General features: G+C 35.7%; 1 protein-coding gene across 6 annotated transcripts in view; it reads right to left on the bottom strand.

Annotated features, from left to right (window-relative positions):
* Positions 1-1,299: 1,299 nt before the first annotated feature.
* LOC118191856 (uncharacterized) overlaps positions 1,300-22,130 on the bottom strand; it is a 178,937-nt gene continuing 158,106 nt past the window's right edge. For all 6 annotated transcript variants that reach the window (XM_085827516.1, XM_085827518.1, XM_085827513.1 and 3 more), the window contains one exon: positions 1,300-1,815. In XM_085827516.1, the coding sequence (XP_085683642.1) occupies positions 1,533-1,815 (283 nt within the window). In that variant the 3' untranslated portion in view covers positions 1,300-1,532. The remainder of the gene's footprint in view (positions 1,816-22,130) is intronic.

Below are 22,130 nucleotides of genomic sequence, written 5' to 3'. Positions count from 1 at the left end.
TGTTAGTTGAGATAGTTAAGATTTCAAAATATCCAACAGCAGCTAATTATCGTAGTTATTGAACGTGTTGGTGACTATGACATTGTTTATTTGTTGTTATTGTTGACTAACGCTCACTTGTCTGACGTACAGTCAGCCCAAGCCCACGGCATACCTCGTGCGAAGGAGCGCAAGATACGCCTGGCAGCAGCCTTGAGCACATTACAAGTGACAGTGCGACTTAGCTCAGTTCCGCCCCCAATTTTGATGGAGAGCACCGCGGGGAGACGAGTCCGAGGGTCTCCTACCTCTCTTTCCCTACCATCAACCTCTCGAGAGAACTTTCGGCTCGCCGGAGATTTAGAGTGCCCCCGTGTCGCACGGGAGCTCTACATATTTACAAACATCTATGCCTTCTCCGGGATTCGAACCCGGGCCCTTCGGCACGGCAGTCAGCGATGCTAACCACTATACTAGTTGAACTGCAGAATTCTTTGTTGGTCATTATACTGCTTTCCATTAAAAACCGCACTGCAATATAATGCCTGCCTCAATGTCCTTGCACGCCACAAACCTCTTCGGTTCACCATATATTTAGAGTGCCCCCATGCCGCACGGGAATCGAACCCGGACCCTTCGGCACGGCAGTCAGCGACGCTAATCACTGTTCCGGATGGGAGGCGACATTGTTTATTCTAGACAGAATAAGGCCCATCAGTGCCGAGCGGTAAATTCGCTGAACACTGGTAGTTTGATCCGGGATTCGAATCCCGGCAAACGTGCTGGCTGTATGGGCGTTTTCTTGATTTTCCGGCATCCCTGTGCTTAGGCAGTTAGCCCTACTTTTGTTTTATCAAATAATCAAATAAATAAATAAACCAAACCAAACCGTCTAGACAGAATACAAACATAATAATAACAATAATAATAAATACTTGTCATTCTATGACTTACTTTAATTCTTTCGCCTAAAATAAAAACAATATATTTTAGGTGATTTAATTTTCGCATAATACACACACAGAAAAAATCGTGATTTTAACCTACCTATCAACTTATTTGGAAGTAGAACTACGAAAACGTCGTTCAAAAATAGCTGTCTTAAAAAAAAGGAAGTAGAAAATCAAAAGTTTATTACTGATCTGTTTTAGACTTTGAGGATATGATGACTATTTATGTACGCACTAATGTACACTAATCGAATCAACGAATGGCGCTGCCTACGCATCTAACTATGAATCTAACGACGTATCTAAATGCCATATCTAAATTTCAGCAAGCGGTGGTTCGGTTATAATTCTATGATCAAATACTCAAATCTAGTTTTAAAAAGATTTATTAAAATACTAAACAAATTAATCTAATCTAGAATATAGAATCAAATCTAATGTTACATCTCATGAGCAGCATTCGAGCTGCGTCATAATCAAGTTCTCACTGTTGCCATTCCGAGGCAGAGAAAAGTTTGTTTCTAATCAAACCGGAACATCGGCAGAGTGAAAGTTTCTAGTCAAACCGAAACATCCCGGCCCCGTTGGAACGATTGTCCAACATCATTTGGAAATGGGAGTGGAATGATATTGGAGACGGCTCGACGAAAGATTCCTTCTGACGTCTACGACTCGTACTAGTCCATCTGGACCAGGAAAGGTCTCCTCAATGCAAACTAGTGTCCACTTCATGGGTGTCTTGTTTTTATCCTTTAACAAGACTAGTTGTCCTGCCTTGAGATTGGATTTCACTTGATCCCATTTTGAACGGTTCTGCAAATGATTAAGATATTTCACGCTCCAGCGGTTCCAGAAATTACCTCCAAATTTTTGAATTAAGGTCCATCTAGAAGACAAGGTCAAAGAATATACAGATTCATTTGGTTCTGGTATCGACAAAAGTGACTTACTTTAGCTTATGACTTACTTTAGCTCAGACTGTACTTTAGCTTATGTATATTCTATATTTGTGTGTATTACACCTTTGTAAAATTTTTGCTTATTGTCAAAACTCGCCCTTTTTGGCCCTGCATGCTTTTGTTATTTTATTTAATAAATGTGGGGCCTGGGCGGTTGTTGGGACTGTCTTTCGTGGGCATTTGGTCTGTTGGACTGCCCCCGGGTTGAATTTGGCTCTGGGTTTGGGCGCCCGGTGCGTGGCGTCTTGTGATTCCTCTTTAGGCTCTAGATATAGGTGGACGTGGTGCTATACCGATTAACCTTTTGGTAAAGGGACAGTGCCCACGTCCTCCGTTGCTTATCGCTTATCGACAAAAGTGAAGCTCCTATCAGGAAATGACCTGGAGTCAAAGGCTGAAGATCTGTTGGATCAGCCGAAATAAGTGACAGAGGTTGAGAGTTCAAGCTTCTATTTGTGTAATTAATGTATACAGCTCTTCAAAGTTTAAAAGTCGCGACCTTTGTCAAAATTCTCTTCATCGATCTTATATTAGCCTCCCATAATCCGCCAAAATGCGGGGAAGAAGGAGGAATAAATCTCCATGTTTATACCTTCTTCGGAACTAAAGCGCTGAATAGGATCCGATCTACAAATTCTAAGGAGTTTATCAAGAACATTCCTCGTTCCCTTGAAGTTCGTAGCGTTATCACTCCAAACAATGGATGGTTTGGATCGTCTGGCAATAAACCTTCTAAGACATGCTAGAAATGTTTCAGTAGGCAAATCCAATACTACTTTTAAATAAATGCCTTTGTACTAAAGCAAATAAATATCGCGATGCACGATTTTAAAGTAACCCTAGATCTTTTCAAATTAGGATTGGTGATAACTAGAATTGCAAAGTCCAGTCCTACTTTTTCGAATGGTCTGTTATTACAACTCTATCTCTAGGTAAGTCTCCCATCATTTGGTTTATGGTGTGGTTCCTTGTCCGAAAGCAAGTCATGCATTTATTTATAACGTGTCTAACTCTATCTTGTCCGGAAGGTATCCAGTATAATTGTCTAATAGGAGAAAGTGCTGTTTGAACGCCCAAATGATGAGATTTTTTGTGATAATAATCTATGAGTAATTTAGTGAAATGATGTCTTTTGGGTAAAAGAAGTTGATGTTTCTGGTCTTCTGAAAGATTGGAGAAACATAGTCTCCAACTCGTAAAAGTTCATCTTCATCGTGAAATACATTTAAGGATAAAACCTTACTATTACTTGGAACTGATCGTTTCGACTGCAGGCACTTAATTTCAGGTTGAAATTTAGAATTTTGTACACATTTGACTAGCACCTTTGTTGCATTCTGTAATTCAGAAGCACTCAAAAAACTTTCTTTTCTTAATGGTGGATTGATTCTATAGTTGTTCGCAAACCTTAAACACCACGCAATTGATTAGAACCTAGTTCTAATCAATTTGCTAAACGATGAATAACTTTTAATAAATTCGTCCTCAATAGAATTTTCACTTGTGACTGTTGAGTTCACTACAGCTACAAAAGATCCGTCCTTGCTCCCCTATACAGCTTTTATGTTAACTGAAAACAAAAATTTCCCCACATAGGATTTAAAATTGTTGTTACAACTCCATATTGTGCAAACTCAAGCATTGTAAATCTTTTCCCTACTTTTTGTAGGAGTTTCTGCTATTTTAGCATGACATGTACTTGTAAATATTGTATAAATAGTTGCCTTTATGTTTTATGTACTGTAATTCTGTAAAATGCTGTTTTTTCCCCATACCTCACGTGACAAAGGAGTCACGCCCTCATCAACTTTCATATTGTTCTCTAGACCCACTCAAGCATTTTTGTACTTACATTGCTCCTTGAAGCACCTATGTTACAGTAGCCGGTATTTGCATATTTAGCAAGCTAGATGCGACAACTGGAACTGGAGTTATTTTTAGTGTGTATCTGCCTATTCCAGGCCACGTTGTGCTGTGATTATTAGCGATTTGTGTTAGATACGTTGATGTGTTCTCACCATTAGGCTTGTCTCGCCGGTTTACTACAAACTGTTCTTCCTGCGCGTTAAATCTGTGAGCCAATAGGCTAATCAAAATTATTATTCGTTGCGTATTTCTGTTAAGCCAGAAGTGTTGGCTTCCTGTAACCCAATTTGGGTCATTTGTTATTTATTTTATGCTTGAATAAAAGGGTCTTAAACGCCCTTCTTCTGTTCTCTGTTTAGTTTCACAAGGCTAGAAGATAATTCTTCAAGAGTCCTTTTAAGGTATCTGCCTACGTTAAAAAAAACGATTTCGGCGAAACAATTCGATTTTTTTTAATTGCCCAGTTTGAAAGGTCAGTTTTGTAGGATTCCGAAAATGGTTCATTTTTACGTTTGTGATAATTAGAAGAGAAGATATAGCCAATTAACTGCACAGGGAGTGAAAACAGAAAGACCGGAAGTGCCATTTAAAAGGCTCAACTAAAAGGTAAACAATGTTGTTATCCGTGTTTTGTTTTTACGTGTTTGTGTATAAATTGTGCTAAAACATTTCATTTTAATTCTCTGTACTTTTTTTTTTTTTTTGTTTGTTTCTGGCAATAATTATTTGCCTTAATTTTTTGAACTGGGACTGGCAACATTGCGGTTTTTTGAACTGGGTCTGGCAACATTGCGATTAGGTATAAAGACTATGTTGCTGGGTGCATATATAGCAGTTTTAATTTTTAATTCAGGGTATCTTGGATTACTTCCTGGATTCTTCTTGGATTACTTTAAACATTTAGGCATATCAATTGAACAAGAAATGATTAAAAATTACTTTGGAATTGATAACGAAAGAATAAAAAACTCGAAACGTCATTCGTCGCTCATTTCGAAAATAGCCATAAAAAATTAAAATCAAATAGGAAATCAAAATTACTTAAGTATAAAGATATGGAGGGTGTGATGTACAAATGTGGAGAATTTTAAGTGTGTAAATACAACAGAACAGTTTTTCTGTTAATGTGAAATTTTTAAATACGTTTTCTGGAAAACTAATTTTTCTAGTGTTTTTACATACAAGAAATGTAATTACTGAAAATGTTCTAAAGGTATCTCTATTAAATTTCACTAAAGTGTTTTCTATATTATTTACTAGGTTTTAAGCTACAATCTAAGTTATATTTATTAATTTGATTGTTTTATAAGTATTTCTATATAAAACGATAAGAAATATTTTACAAAAAACTGTGTTTTTTCATGTAATTACACATATTTTAGTAAATTTTAGAAATATCATAAACATTTTAGTTCATAACACAGATGAGTGTTGTAGTAGTATACAGTATAAATAAAATTGAAATATATGCTGTGGGAAAAAATATACGACATTTAACGTAAGTGTTAAATTCTCCTAAAAATGTGCATAAAATTGCATATATTTCAAACATTAATGAAAATATTCCTAAAAATTTACCTATTTTCATGATTTGATATCATATTTTGACTAAATAAATATATATTTCATCAGAATTCTATGTTTTTTTTAAAAAAAAGTGCTCCGAACGTAGGCAGATACCTTAAAAGCTTGTTCCCAAACTTCGTTTTTGTAGAAAGATTTTAAACTGAATGCACGTTCCACAACATTTCGTTCTAGACGTTCTAAATCCCTACTTTCGGGGCCCACCAGCGGCCGAGCGGTAAAGACGCTGAACACTGGTAGTTCGGTCTGAGGTTCGAATCCCGCGAACGGGCTGGCTGCATGGGCGTTTTCGTGGTTTTCCCCATGTGTAACGTGTATACGAGCCAGTTTCTTAGAAAGTCCTCCACGAAAGGCATCCCTCCCTTTAGGCAGATAGCCCTCGTGTGCTTTGCCATAATTAAATACACCACCACACCACCTACTTTCGGGAGCAATTGACGCATGGTATAACAGCGCTCGTGACCTAAAGGCGATTTTTTTACAAACTCGCGTGGCAATCAACGTGTTAATTAAAAATGGAAATAAAAGGAAAAGTTTTCCTTATGAGCAGAAGGTAAAGTTTTAATGACTTTCTTTAGTTGGTTATAAAGCATATCAGTGATTTACAGCTCAATTTCATTCAGAGCCCACATATGAGAATTTTGACGAGAAAAATCATTCATTTACAAACGTAAAGACAATTTTTGACCACAGTGAAGATGCAGTGGACCACAGTCCGTATACTGAAGATATAAATTCAGTTTCTAGTCTTTTTTAACGTGTAATTACAACGTTCTTGTGAGACATTTTCCTGAGCTTTATAACTTCAAGAAGATTTGAAGCGAAGGTCAGCAACAGCAAAAAAAAATTGTATTTCAATGTCGTGTATTTTATCTGTCAAGGTTCAGAAATCGATTTTGCGTATCACGAAAACATCCTGTTCGATGTGTAAAAGCTGTTCACAGCTTTATCATTCTTAGATTCTCTTCACTTTCCTTATTATACATTGACACTTATCTGTTGTCGAAGAAGTTACTGAATGATATTTTAAGTACTTCTAAAGATAAGACATTCACGTTTGTTAACATGCCGTTGCGTACTACATGACGTTAACCGATGCCGTAATAATAAATGGGAATTAGCAAATAATGCTTGCATGTCAACGAATATTTTTAGGGTGTTCTGAAAAATCGGTGATCTTTCAAAAGCAGTTCATGGTTCAAAAAGCACTTTAAAATTGACATATTGGAATTCTAGATTAGAGATGGAAATAAGGATTTCGTACAAGTTTGAATGCTGATTACGGCCAAACTCGGCTTTAGTTCAAAGGTGATTTTCAGTTTAAAAGGTTAAATGCATTTCAGTATTCGTAGGATTTCAGTAAAGAAAAGTTAATATTTTATATTTCTTTGGGCCGCCTAGATGGGAGAAAGTGGTTAGTGAATTTGACTCCGTACTGAAGCGCTCAGGCTCGAATCCCAGAGAAGGCATGGAGGTCATTTGTCCATCCCTTCAGAGAAGGCAACAGTGGACCACTTATTAGGTGCCTCCATGATAAAGAGATCTTTGATGCTTTTGGTTGGTTACATTGGTTTTCAGCTGCAATTTATCCTGCTCTAACCAGTGCTTCATGGAATCCCATAAAGGACCTCATCTATAATAGTTCTTCATAATTTTATCATCCAAGAGAATGAGAATGAATGCGAGAATACAGAGGCAATGTGCCTTGACGTTTTTCTAAAGGTCAAGACCTTTTTATGAAGGTCAAGGCACATTGCCTCTGTATTCTCAATGGAAGCGGTGAGAGTGATAGAAACTGACTAAATACTAAAGATAAGATGGATTCAGTCCAATTTAATTTTCAAGTCGCATGATACCCCTACAAAAGCAATTTCATCAGTAGATTTTATGAAATATATATGTAATATATTCAAAATCAGAAGCAATGATCAGGAAATTGGGGGGCGTAGGCAGATTAAATCTTCAGTTTTATTTCCAGCAACATGTTACGGCTACACACAAGTCGGCACATTAAACGTGCCTGTTCCAAAAGGCTTACATTTTTGATAACTTTGTAGCAAGAATGCAGTAGCAGACAGACAGGCAGTGTAGCTAGGCCAAAGCGTGGAAAGCAAATGCGTAATGTTCAGGATGAAATCTCAAGTCAGACTGAGTTAATTTTGGTTTTCAAAGCACTTTGATTGGACAGCTAATATTGCTGTAAAATTACTATTGGCTGGTTGAGTTTAGTTCAATTTACATCACCAGTCATATGACATAGTTTTTCTCGAAATAACGCAGTACAGAGAGGAGTTACTATTTTTAGAATAGAGAAGGGAAATTAATTTACGCTGCTAATTTAATCCTTTACATATTCTTTATTTTGCTTACATATACAGTGGGTGATCGGTTAACGAACAGTTCGGACAGCGAACAAATCGGACAACAGTCAACAAAGGGAACACTTTCAGGAAAGATTTTTGTGTTCGGACAACGAACAATATTCGGATAACGAACAAAAACTAATTCTAACGAAAACCCCTCGGCTCTCGGAACACCCGACACCAGACCTCAATTCGTCTTGAAAATGGGTGTGCGCGTGCGCTGACACGTCATCATTGGATGTACGCGTGCGTTGACACGTCATCATTCATACTATGTAGCAATGAGGCAGCACCGTACGACGCGTACGGTAGTGTGCCACGACACTTTGGTCAATTGTGTACCATAGTTGGTTTCTGTCCTTGTGATTTTCGCATGTGCTTCTCTAAACGCCTTAGAAAAAAAAAACCTGAAAATCTGACAATATTATGGGACCTAAAAAAAGTGGAGTGTCAAGAACTGTGCTGACCATAAAAACCAAGCAAGAGATTATAACTAATGTAGAGAGTGGACAAAATATGACTCATGTTGCTAAGCAGTACCGCTTGAACAGGGTCTACAGTAGGCATAATCCTAGCTAAGAAAGATATCATCAAGAAGACTCAAGCCGCTAAAGGAGTAACGAAAATTACATCTAAGAAGCAAAGAAGTGCCATCCATGAAAAAATGGAGAGTTTGCTTTTAGTTTGGATAAATGAACGGGAGATGAAAAGAGATGTAACTAGTATGGCCATTATTCAAGAGAAGGCTGAAAAAAGTTTTGAGAAACTGAAAGAACAAACTCCAGGTTCGTCATCCGGAAATTTAGAATTCAAGGCTACCACTGGCTGCTGGTTTGCAAAGTTTAAAAGGAGATCTGGCATTAAGCATGTGGTCATGCATGGTGAGTCTGCTAGTGCAGATAAAGAAGAAGCTGAGAGGTTCCGTCTAAAATTTCAAGAATTCATTGAAAAAGAAGGGTATTGTCCACAACAAATATTTAATTGTGATGAAACTGGTTTGTTTTGGAAGCGCATGCCGAACCGTACCTACATCACGAAAGATGAGAAAAGTGTTCCTGGGTATACACCCATGAAAGACTGATTGACGTTACTTTTGGGATCTAACGCCAGTGGTGATATGAAGCTTAAACCACTTCTCGTTTATCCCTCTGAGAATCCTAGAGCAGGGGTCGGCAACCTTTTGAAACAGAAGAGCCAAAGTTACAATTTACAAAATTTCCCAGTTTTAAAAGAGCCACTAAAAAGTTTCGTTTCAAAATTATAGTTTTGCTTATATATATTTGGTTTTTGACTTCAAATTGACTTTGGCTTCCGTATAAACACAAATACAAGTAGTTACATAAATGGGAGCATTGACTTTGCATGCCTTTTGAATGATTGATTAAATCTGGCTTATAACTTGTTGTTTTAAGTTTAAAGCACGAATACAGATTTTTATTTGTTAGTTAACTTCAAACGTTACTTTTTATTATATTCACGCAAGAGAACGTTTGCTCGCACGAATATGTCGACCCGAAGATCGTCAATACTTCCATATGCCAACTTCTTCACCTCACTGTACCATTTTGGAAGACTATTCCATGCGCCGAATATGAGAGCCTCAACTCGCGGAATTTCTTTTAGAGGCTGCCCAATTGTGCTGCTCGATGTGCATGCTTTTCTGGACCTCAAACTCTTCCAACTTTCTCTTGAGTTCTGTGAACTTGCCACTCCACAAGTTTTTGGTTTTCTAATATAGCAGTTGCATTTGAAGCGATCCAGCATCAATTCCAAATGTCTCATTATTGATATCATTTGTATTTGTATTGAGAGGATTTACTATGAACGCAAGAGTACTTTTGTTTGTTTTGAATTGCTCGAATCTCTTAGCGAATCCATCCTTCATATTTTCAAAGCTATGTTGAAGTAATTCGTGTCATTGGTCTCATTGCGATATACTTCAGATTTTTAAAATTTACCGCTCTCCATGTCTTCAACAAAAATAAGTAATTTGTTTTCGAAACAAACTACTTCTTCAAGCGAGGCGTAGGCTGGGTTGCCCTTTCCTTGCAGTTTTAGATTTAGTTCATTTAATTTTATTGTGGTATCTACCATGAAGTAGAATTTTTGCAGCCGTTTGTCTTTTTTCAATTCGGGATGGTCAATGCATTTTTTCATTGAGAAATGTTTTTATTTCACTTAAGCACAAAGTAAAACGTTACTTCTGGAAAGCCATCATACTTTATTGTGCAGAATCAGGTCAAAAAACTGATTATCTTGTAAAGTTGCGCACCTCCAACCTGCACGCAACAAAGTGGTGACTGCTGAAACTGGAAATTAGACAGAGTCTTGAGAAGGGGTCCCTTTTTATTCAACTTTAGAAATTACAATTGCGTGCTCTTGACGCTCACAAACTACGCCGACCCGGAGGTAAAATAAAAATGAGAAACTAAAAAGATAATAACGAGTGACTAACTACGAGGCTCTCTAAACGTAACTAACCTCACCGCGTTCTAAAATACCGCTGATAATTCAGCAAACTCTGAATACCACATTGAAAGATTAACAATTTGGCGAGGCAAGCACACAGGCCGAAACGCGTGGTTATTCAATTTCTGAATAGCCACCTCCACACTCGTGAAGCAAGAAAGCACACTTCGAACTCGTTTCCTTTCTATTTAACTCAGAATACTTCCGCTGATAATTTGAATCCTTGCGCGTTCTACTAAAAATTTACATACTCTGGCATTAGCAGTTCCAGGGCAAAGTAAGGCTTGACAGGAAAGACAGTTTAAACTTAAAATAAATGTTAGTTAAAATAAATATAAACCCTACAATCTATCAAGGAAATCTTTAAACTAGTGATGGCAGAGTGCTTTTGCAAAATAATCTTAATTACCAAGTTCATGACCTCAACTATTTCGGCCGGAAATCTTACAAAGAGCTTCTTGGTGAATTAAACAGTGAAACGTTAGAATTTCATGGTTTATTTTTTTCTGAAGAATTGATGTTCTCCTCTATGTATTCCTGTCATACTTCTGGCTCTGTAAGTTGCTATCGAAACGATTTTATTTATATCGATTCCATTGTCTTCCAGGCATTTTTGCACACGCATTTACTATATCTACTCCTTTTTTCGTTTGGACCTTGGGAGGACATATACCCTACGAAAAGGGTAACTTGTGCCGTGTCTTTTATGTCACAAGACTCATCTATAGCATGTGATAAAGCAGAAGCCAGCTGAATGTCTTCCACTTGCATATGTGTTACATTTGAAAACATCTTAGCAGTTCTATCTTGTACTGTTTTTGCAGATAATGGCAAATATTTGATTTTTTTTTTATGATTTCTGCTTTGATTTTAATATCACGAAACAGTTATTCAGATGCACGTATAAAACAATCTCTGACGTATTTGACGTGAATGGTTTTACTCTTTTTGCAATTTCTAATGATACTGCAGAGCTTGGCAGATTTACATTATTGGAAGATTGTACCCAGTTACTTAGCATGGGATATGACTGCTCTTTTTTTCTTTTTTTTTGGGGGGGGGGATTTTCAAGAGCTTTTTTCGTGCGTTCTCGGTTGGATGTTTACGAGCAAACAGGGTAAATTTTGTAGTGAAGTGTCTCCCAGAATTCGACTTCTTATGGTGTACGAGTTTTCGGTGGCAAATGAGACAACTCGGAAGGCCATCTGTGTTGCATATGAATGCAAATGACTCCGCCCAATCCTGATTGAATTCTCGGTTTTCTTCTTCAGTTCTTCCCTTTTTTACTAGCTGCTATACTGACAGCAGAGCTGACAAAGTGAATAATAGTTCAAATTAACAATACAGTAACAATGGTTCAAATTTATCTCATCACGGTCATGTTAAGCGTAATTAACGATTATGAAAAATAGAAGCTATTGAAAAATTAGGTACTTAAAAATATATTTTCTTATTTTTTAAGGGTTTTGATAATAAATTATTAATTCTGTGTGAAACTGGAGAGCCGCAACTTTACATCAAAAGAGCCGCGGCTCGCGAGCCGCAGGTTGCCGACCCCTGTCCTAGAGCATTCAAAAAAATTTCCATAATCAAGAGAAAACTTCCAGTGATGTGGAGATCGAATCAGAGGGCATGGGTCACGCAGGTTCTTTTCAAAGAGTGGCTATTTGAAGTTTGCGCCCTGAGCATCAAGGACTACCTAGGTACCAATGACTTGCCATTGAAAGCATTGCTGCTATTGGACAACGCACCAGGGCACGGAAACGACTTTGAAGATAATTTGCTGATAGACTTTCCCTGGCTGACAGTGAAGGTTTTACCTCCGAATATGACTTCACTGATTCAGCCAATGGATCAAGAGATTATCAAGAGGTTTCAAGAAATTGTACAATCGTGCGCTGTTTCGGCGATGTTTTGATGCATGCTAATTCTCCTCAAAATCACTTTAAAAATGTTTTGGATAGAAAAATTTGAAATTCTCGAAGCTATTCGTCTTATTGAAAAGGCGTGGTCAGAAATCACTCAACGACAGTTGGTTTCTGCCTGGCGAAAGCTGTGTCCATCCCTCGTTCAGGGAGACGGAGGTGATCAGGGTGACACCCCTGAAATTATGGATGAAATTGTAACAGCTGGGAGATATTCGTCTTATTGAAAAGGCGTGGTCAGAAATCACTCAACGACAGTTGGTTTCTGCCTGGCGAAAGCTGTGTCCATCCCTCGTTCAGGGTGACGGAGGTGATCAGGGTGACACCCCTGAAATTATGGATGAAATTGTAACAGCTGGGAGATATTCGTCTTATTGAAAAGGCGTGGTCAGAAATCACTCAACGACAGTTGGTTTCTGCCTGGCGAAAGCTGTGTCCATCCCTCGTTCAGGGAGACGGAGGTGATCAGGGTGACACCCCTGAAATTATGGATGAAATTGTAACAGCTGGGAGATATTCGTCTTATTGAAAAGGCGTGGTCAGAAATCACTCAACGACAGTTGGTTTCTGCCTGGCGAAAGCTGTGTCCATCCCTCGTTAAGGGAGACGGAGGTGATCAGGGTGACACCCCTGAAATTATGGATGAAATTGTAACAGCTGCGGGAGATCTGGAATTGGAGGTTAACGAGGATGACATTGAAGAGCTCATAATGGAACATGAAGGTGACTTGACGGCAGAAGAACTCCAAAAATCTGGAATGAAGAACATCAGGAAACTCAGCGAAATGTGTTTCCTTCTGAAAAAGAGGAAGACGAAAGAGGAGCAATGCCATTAAAGATCTTTTGAAGAAGTGGAAGGATGTCAGAGCAACGGTCTTAAAATGGCACCCAAACTAAGCTGATGTCAATAGGGTTGCTGATCTCTACAACGACATTGCTATCAATCATGTCCTGAAAGTCTTGAAGGAGAGAGGAAAACAATCGACATTGGACATGTTCTTTAACGCCCAAAGAAAGGAAAAGAACTGATTAATAAGTAAGAATATATGTATGTGTTATATTTGTAATAAATAAACTTACTAAGAAATTATACTTGTACATGACATTTTTTTAAATTTAATTTTTAGGATCTCCAGAACGAATTAATCGAATTCCCATTAACATATATGGTAAATCGGTGATCGGTTAACGAACAATTCGGATAGCGAACATAATCTTGGAACGGATTATGTTCGTTAACCGATCACCCACTGTATATTACCGGCAAAGTTTGAAATCCGGAAATCTATAGAATGCCTAGGCATTGTATATAATGTCTACAACTAGCCGGCAGTGTATGAAACGATTCATATTTCATACATTTCCTAGGCATTCTGTAGAATGCCAAATGAGAAACCGGCAAAGTATGAAACACATCTCTGATTAAGACACAATAACACGCCGAATAAATACTAATTCAGAAGTCAAACAACAAAAATCAGAGTTATACCTACAAAATTTTCACAGGACTAGTTTCGATGGTTTTACCGAACCATCATCTTCAGCTGCAAAACCGCAAATGAACAAGATAGGAAATAATGATTAGATAAGATAAGAAAGCCTGGACAAGAATAAGCAAGTGGCGCCATCTGTTGGCGAAACCAGAACTAAAACATAATTTCTCTAAAAGCCGAAGGCAAATTTGGATTGGAATTAGGATCGTTAACTAGAACAGAAAGATTTTTATGAATGTGAAATGCCTCTAGAAAATCCAGTTCTCCAATGGAAGATGTTTTTTGAATAATTTTGGCAGCAGAAAAATTGAAAGTGTGATTTTCGGACCAACAATGTTGAGCAACAGAAGACCTCTGTGTTTCCTTTTTTCTAACATATGCCTCATGTTCTTTGACGCGAAATTTTAAGGCTCTCTTAGTTTGGCCAATGTAAATTAAACCACACTGGCAAGGAATCCTATAAATACCCCAGGAATTCATATCCGGAATGGGGTCCTTGAGTATAGAAGTTGGAATTTTATTGATGGGAGAAAAAACAACCCGAAAGTTAAATTTCTGCAAAATATGTGCAACTTTATAGCTAATTGATGGAAAGAAGGGAATGACAACAGAATTTTTATAATCTCCTAAAATAAGAGTGTGGCTTTTAGTGTGTTGAGATGAGAATTTTTTAACTGCTTGATTAATAATGTTGGGTGAAAAGCCCCTGTCAATAGCTATTGCTTTTAAATAATTTAGTTCTTCATCAAGGGCTAGTTTGGAGGAGCAAACTTGAAGAGCACGGAAAACATAGGAATAAAATGAAGCTAACTTTTGTTTAGTCGGATGACATGATTTAAAGTGTGGTGGAAGGCAAACCGATGAAGGTTTACGGTAAACTGTAGTACTGAAGTTGGATGTGTTACGTGTGACCAGAATGTCGAGAAACGGAAGAGAATTGCAAGTCTCAAGTTCAAAAGTGAACTGAATAGCAGGATCAATAGAATTCATTGTTGAAAGAACTCTATTTAAATCATCTTTATTACCTTCAAACAGGGTAAAAGTATCGTCTACGTAGCGGAACCATGCCGGGAAGTTTAAAGTTTCAAACAATTTTGATTCATAATAATGCATGTAGATATCAGCCAGGATGGGACTGAGGGGGCTTCCCATGGCTAATCCCTCAGTTTGCTTGTAATATTTATTTTGGAAAACAAAATGTGTTTGTTTCAAACAGAGTTGAGTGAGAGAAATTAGCTCATCAATTTCGATGCAAGAGAAATGAAATTCGCGAAGTCTGGTTTCTAGACATCTTAATGCACCCTCCACTGGGACATTGGTGAATAATGATTTTACATCAAAAGAAACCATGAGTAAATTACGAGGAGAAATGTTTTTAACCTTTTTTACAAACTCTATTGAATTTTTTATGGTGTAAATGTTATTGTCTAATAGAGTGGAAAATCTAGAAACTAAATATTTAGATAATGGATACGAGGCAGTACCTAAATTTGATACAATAGGGCGGAAAGGAATACCACTTTTATGAATTTTGGGAAGAGCATATAATCTGGCACAATTCGCAACAGATGGGATAAGCGAATGTTTTAAGTTGCTTGAAATGATTTGCGAAGATTTGATCGCAGTTTTTATTTTGGATAAGTCCGAAGGTGAAGGATCTTTAGGGATCGGATTATATGGTCCTTCGTTTAAGAGTTTAGTGACACCATCGATGTAAGTGTTCTTACCCATGACGACTATCTGGCCACCTTTGTCGGCCTTTGAAATGACAATATCCGGGTTAGAATGAATCTCGCGCATTGTAGCTCTTTCTCTCGCAGTTAGATTTGGTTTCAAAGGTTTATTATTGAATTTCACATTATGAGCGATAAGATGCCTAATCATTTCTTTCTGTGAATCTGAAACTTTACTGAACTTGAAAGCTTTTTCGATAGGAGCCAAAATCTTTGGAATCGAGGGTTTACAGGTTTGTGAGAAGTTAAAATTATATTTTAGAATTCTCTCTTGTTCTTCTGAAAGACTAACATTAGAAATATTAACTATTGGCTTGATGTTTACAATGGGAAGATTTTTTGAACTACTTGAACTGGAAGACTGTAAAAGAAGTTTTTCGAATTTAACTGCAAGGGTGTTTTTATGACGGTTAACTGCATTCCCCGTTCTAGACCAAGACTTTTGCTCAAGGCCAGTGAATTTTGGATATGATTTAGCGAGTTCCAGATGAAGCTTATAGAGTTCATGTTCAACTTTGGACAATTGTTGACGTGTATCCCTTATCACGGACCGAAGTAAGGCAAGCTTGCAATTTAACAGAATTCTTGAAACGCGACTCGAAAGTTTTTGGCTCGAAAGTTTTGGAATGTTTTTGGAAAGTTTGGAAAGTTCTAGTTAACGATCATAATTCCAATCCAAATTTGCCTTCGGCTTTTAGAGAAATTATGTTTTAGTTCTGGTTTCGCCAACAGATGGCGCCACTTGCTTATTCTTGTCCAGGCTTTCTTATCTTATCTAATCATTATTTCCTATCTTGTTCATTTGCGGTTTTGCAGCTGAAGATGATGGTTCGGTAAAACCATCGAAACTAGTCCTGTGAAAATTTTGTAGGTATAACGCTGATTTTTGTTGTTTGACTTCTGAATTAGTACATCTCTGATTCCTTTTGAATATTACGTGTATTTTAATTCATTCAATACTTCACACATTCCTTTTCTGATACCTTGTGTGGGTGTCCAAAGGAAACGAGTGATGCACTTGCATACACAAAATGCCGTCAAAAAATTCATACCTTCTGTGGCTATGCAAGTAAAAATGATGAAATGGATATTTTGTGCACCCTTTGTTTCAAAACTGAAAATGCAAAACAAGTTCTAAAATCAATCTAGAAATGCAAGCCAAAAAATGAAAATGAATTTAAAAAAAAAAAATCCCACTTCTTTTAGGAACTACTGTACGAGTTCCTATTCCTGACGTCGACAAGGGGCGAGGTGATTCGCGCGATATATTGGCATATTTTTTAATATTCTGTATTCTATAGACAGTCATTTAATTATTCTATAGATTAACATTTAATTATGTCAATATTAAAATATTTTTGATATTCTGTATTCTATAGACATAATTTTTTAATAGTCTGTATTCTATAGACATAATTTTTTAATATTCTGTATTCTATAGACATAATGTTTTAATATTCTGTATTCTATAGACATAATTTTTTTAATATTCAGCATTCTATAGACAGAATAATATTTTTTAATATTCTGTCTTCTATAGACATAATATTTTAATATTCTGTATTCTATAGACATAATTTTTTAATATTCTGTATTCTATACACAAAATATTAAAAATATTGACATATTTTTTAATATTCTGTATTCTATAGACATAATTTTTTAACATTCTGTATTCTATAGATAGAATTTTTTAATATTCTGTATTCTATAGACATAATTTTTTAATATTCTGTATTCTATAGACAGAATATTAAAAATATTACATATTTTTTAATATTCTGTCTATAGAATGCATGCGTTTCATACTTTGCCGGTAACATATATAATAACCTAAATAGTACTTGGTATTATATACAATGCCTAGGGAAAGTATGTAATAATTCTCATATTTCATACTTTTCACAAAATCGTCTGGCATTATATAAATGCCTGGAAATTCTATAGAATGTCGGCGTTTCATACTTTGTCGATAACATATTATATATTATGTATAGGATATGCATCTGTGGCATATCAAAATAACAGCACAAAATACTGATATTTTCCTTGATGCGGTTAAAATTACGCATAAATAAAATAAATGGAAATGTGTACAGATTTCAGTTGAGAAGTAAATAAGCAATGCCGAGTTGTATTCACAGGTGACAGGTGACGGAGGACGGGGACACCTGATGTCTAACAAAGGTAAAGCAGGTATATGTCCCACGCCCTCCACTATCTTGAACCGGCAACTCCCGAGTCCCAGAACAACATAACAACAACAACAATAATAATAATTCTTAAATGCATGAAATATGATCCATCAATAAAATACATTAATACATTGGATACACTATAAAGTTACATGAATGCATTAGCTATGTACTTGACAGCTTGATTACGGTAAGACATACATTAGACCTGTTTACATTCATTATTTGGGGCTTGCGCTAATTGAGTACACACATGCGTTGTTATAATAGATACATAATTATGTTATGAATAGCGTTTATACATTTAAATACTAGTTATATACTTAAATACTTGATTGCAATAAAAACATTTGATTAGTTGATTACATTATCCTATATACATTAATTATGAGTACTTAGTATGGTTGTTGACACTTATATATACACTTATATATACTGTATATACAATAATTCTTAGATACATAAAGTTCGTATGTATCGTAGTTTACATTGAATCCATAAATTCATGTAAGCTTGAATATTTATATTTATATACCTCACTGCTTGTAAATATTCAAGCTTACATAAATTTATGTATTCAATATAAACTACGATACATACGATTGTATTCACAGTAGAAACAACCAATCAGGCGTTTCCCCCCCCATTGGGGGGATTGGGAGGAAAGCAACATTTTATATGTTGTGCATAGAATGAAAATTCTAAACGAGAAAATATTCATAACACATTGATCAAGAACTAGATGTATTATATAGTTATATGCAAATCTAGAGGATCTATTTAAGAGCAAGTTTCAAAGAAAACTTCAAACACCCGTCCACAAAAGTTTTTACTCGGTTCTTAGTTTTGAAACGGTTCTGTAGATATAAATTTCCAATTACAAAAATAATTTAAATGATACGAATATTTATGTTTTGCCATTTTTAAATTTAAGGAATAAGTTTGTAGAGACATTAGGATTTTTAGTCCAAAGGGACTTGAGTCCCGAAGGACTATTGCTTTCGTTTTGGCATTTTGCGTCGGACTCCTATAAATGTCGGTTCACTTTTCAAACTGTTGCCATAAAATGTTAGAGTCCTGCATTATATATGAAGAAATTAAATGATGAAAATCTGCGTAAATGTATGTATATTTCTCACATTGTCATAAAATAACGGTACATAGAGTCATCGAATTTTGAATAACGTAATCCTCCAACGAATATGAGCATGTGGAAGACCAAATTTGAAATTTGAAATTTGTTTTATGATCGATTTCCTATTTTTTAAAACTTTGATGAATTTTTGATTAACAAACTCAAGGATTTCAAAGCGAGCAATGGCAACGTTGTGCAGAAAAAACATTTTTATCTCCAGCGCGTGAGTCTCTGTATCGGAAATTCTAAAAATATGCTCGTATAAAAAAAAAAAAATATATATATATATATATATATCTGAAATGGTTCAGTTTTTTTTTTTTTTTTTTTTTTTTTAGCAGAGGAAATGAAAAATGAACAACGCCTTCGCCCGGAACCGAACCACGGACTTCTGGAATACCGGCCCAGCGTGCAGAACCACTACACCACGAAAGGACGCTTGGAAAGCGGGAGAAATAAATTATAAGCTTTGTACAAATTACGAAATCTAACTTTTTATACGTTTCTCTGGTTAGTACACTTAAATTTACAAACATTTTGTACTAGTTATAAACCATAAAACACAAAAAATTTGACTGTCGTATGGCAAAAAACTTACCGAGAAATCGGTTGTTAAAATCGAAGATCATATTTAGGGGTCGTACGCAGATTGATGAGAGAATATTTGCATGTATATGTAACAAAAAATAAAAAATCAGTTTTAGAAAAGTTTTTGATATTAAGAGATTAAGTAACCAGCATATCTGAACAGATTATTGTGAAAAGTATTCATCAATATACACTTTTTTTTTTTTTTTTTCCAAAATGGAAAATTTATTCAGAGAATCTTATAGAATTCGCGTTTTAGAAAACTCTGCATATCATTAATAATATTATTAGCATTAATTAAAAATGAAATATTTGTAGCTTAATTAATTTTTCTACGAATAAGAATAAACTTCATAAAATATTAATAACGCATTTTTAGATTTTATAATTATTATAAATTGTGTGAAAACTTTCGTAGCATATCAAATATAGCAAATCTATCAATTAAAGCCGTTACTAAGTTACAAAATAATGTTATTGAATGAAATTTAAAGATGGGAAAATCAACCTCGAATTATTTTAATTTATTTAATAATCTAGCCCTCAATACAAATTGAATATGGCGTTAAAAATAGCAAATTTTGAAATGAAATATCTCGAGCCACTTTTTCTTTTCCTTTTTCTTGCACGGGAGTTAAACGTTTTTGCATTGCAGTTTTTTATAATGAATGGAAAATTTTCCTAAAGGGTAAGGACTAGTCAAACGTATAATAAGTTAGATTTCGTAATTTTCAAAAGATTGATTCCTTTAAATTTAAAAATGTCAAAACATGAATATTTGCTTCACTTAAAACGTTTCTGGAAGCATATGTCTACAACTAACGATTCAGAAAATAAAGGCCGGAGCCGCCGAATAGAGTTAGTGGTTAGTGACTCTGTCTACCGTACCGAAGGGATGGATGTTTGTAAATATATAGTGTCTGTGAGGCATGGGGGCACAAATATGCGGCGAGCCGAAAGTCCTCTCGATTTGTAATGATAGGGGAAGAGCGGTGGGAACCCTCGGACCCGTGCCCCCCCCCCCGTGGTGCTCTCATGGAGGTAAGAAAGGAAGGAGTGGCCAAATCGGCATTAGAACTGAAGCACTGCTCCGAAGCTTCGGCGAAGAAAGTCTATGTAAAGAAGGAAAGGCTCCATAGACGTAATGTAAACCAGTTTGTCTTCTACGCCGCTAGAAATAAGAGGGACAATTCGCCAAGGGATTTGGCGACGGAACCGGTTGGCGAGAATTTCCTTCTTTGTGATATACCTGGCCGAGATTTTCCACCTCCGCCACGTGCACAGGAAATTGAGGAATACGGGTTAAGACGAATCGCTCTTTGACCTTTCGCGATAATTTAAACTCGAATTTTCGTGCTTTTTTGCATTACTAGTTGAACTTTTATTATCCATATCGCAGTTCGATGTCTGATTTTATATCTGTCAATATGTAGGGGAAAAAAATGGAGTCACACAGCTTTAAACTCTTGATAAACGTGACCGTCGAACCTGTTCGAACTTCGACATCAGCTTCGAGCTTTGGCGCTTTTTGGCGACAGATATTTCATGCATGCGCAGTTGTGGAGGGAGCCACTCCTGCTGCTGTGAAGCTTTCTTTCTTAACAATACATATTTTTGGCTTCGGTCACCAGATGGGGCTTTTTTTGTTTACATTCAGAAGCTCGCTTGACAGCGCTCTGATAATATTTCGACACACGACAGTTCCGTACAAATCGAAAAACGGGACACTTCCGCATAAAAGAAACATTCCTAGTATGATGGATAATAGAAATTTGTATAGTTTAACGACATTTACGCAAAAATCCCATCTTGGTTATTTTTCGATAACTAACAATAGCGATTTTGATTATGAATTTGTTTCATAAAATTCTAAGCTGTTGAACTATAAAGATACAGATTTTAGCAAAAAAAGTTATTCTTAATGTAAAATACCTCACCGTTCCTTTAAAATAGTATACATTTTTCGATACCCTTAATACACTATTCGCTACTTTTATTTTATGTTTCAGACGCCAAAATGTTTTAAATAAAATAAATTTTTTTCACATCCACATATTATTGTACATGTACTTTTTAAAATGAGTGTAAATTACTTTGCTCGAAAAATACAATGAATGCACAGAAATTAAAGATTTCCACATGCCGGAAATGAAAAATATGAAATATGTATGGATATTTATGCATGTGCTTCCATAAAACATGTATCTGCCTTTAACAAAATACGTAAATATTTATTAAATTATTTATAAATGTATTTGAAATGAAGGATTTATTCATTCATAAATAACTGTGAAAGTTATTGTGAAGAAATCTAATTATTAAATGTATCTAGATTTATAATGATTATAAATATCATCTAAATATATAATAACCTTAACATTGAATTGTAAACATAAACTGACATCCTGTTGACAAATACGTTATAAAACTATTTAAGCAAGAATTGTTCGTACTGGAAAGCAATCTGTTAAAAGGTATTGCAAAGCAATTTCTATGAGATGCGTATTTAAGAAAGTAATAAAGAAGAGTTTTGGGATATTATTGTTGAAATTAAGGGTAAAAAAATCTAATAAGTATAATTAAAAGAATTAGTCCCCCTACATTTTATGATAAGTCAGTTACAAGTTTTAAATAATATTTAAAAAATAATCCTTACTTTATTCCCTTTCAGAAATATTCAGAGAAAGTTAAGTACTATTTAAGTTATTTCGCTATTAAATTAAGAGGTGCTCTAATCTTAAATGGACCGAATAGAGCATTAATTATAAACTGACTTAAATTGATAGTTTTCGATTTAAAAGATGGCTCAGAAGCTAAAATATCATGTCATATTTGAGAAAGTATTTTAGGAAGAAGTTCTATAAATAGAAAAGAAATAATGTATAATTTTA

Source organism: Stegodyphus dumicola, chromosome 12, assembly GCF_044657685.1.
Source record: "Stegodyphus dumicola isolate Sdum_Otavi_A_Nest chromosome 12, ASM4465768v1".
NCBI classification, from domain to species: Eukaryota; Metazoa; Arthropoda; class Arachnida; order Araneae; family Eresidae; genus Stegodyphus; species Stegodyphus dumicola.
Note: the sequence above shows the minus strand (reverse complement) of the source record. Positions and strands in the feature narration are given on the sequence as shown.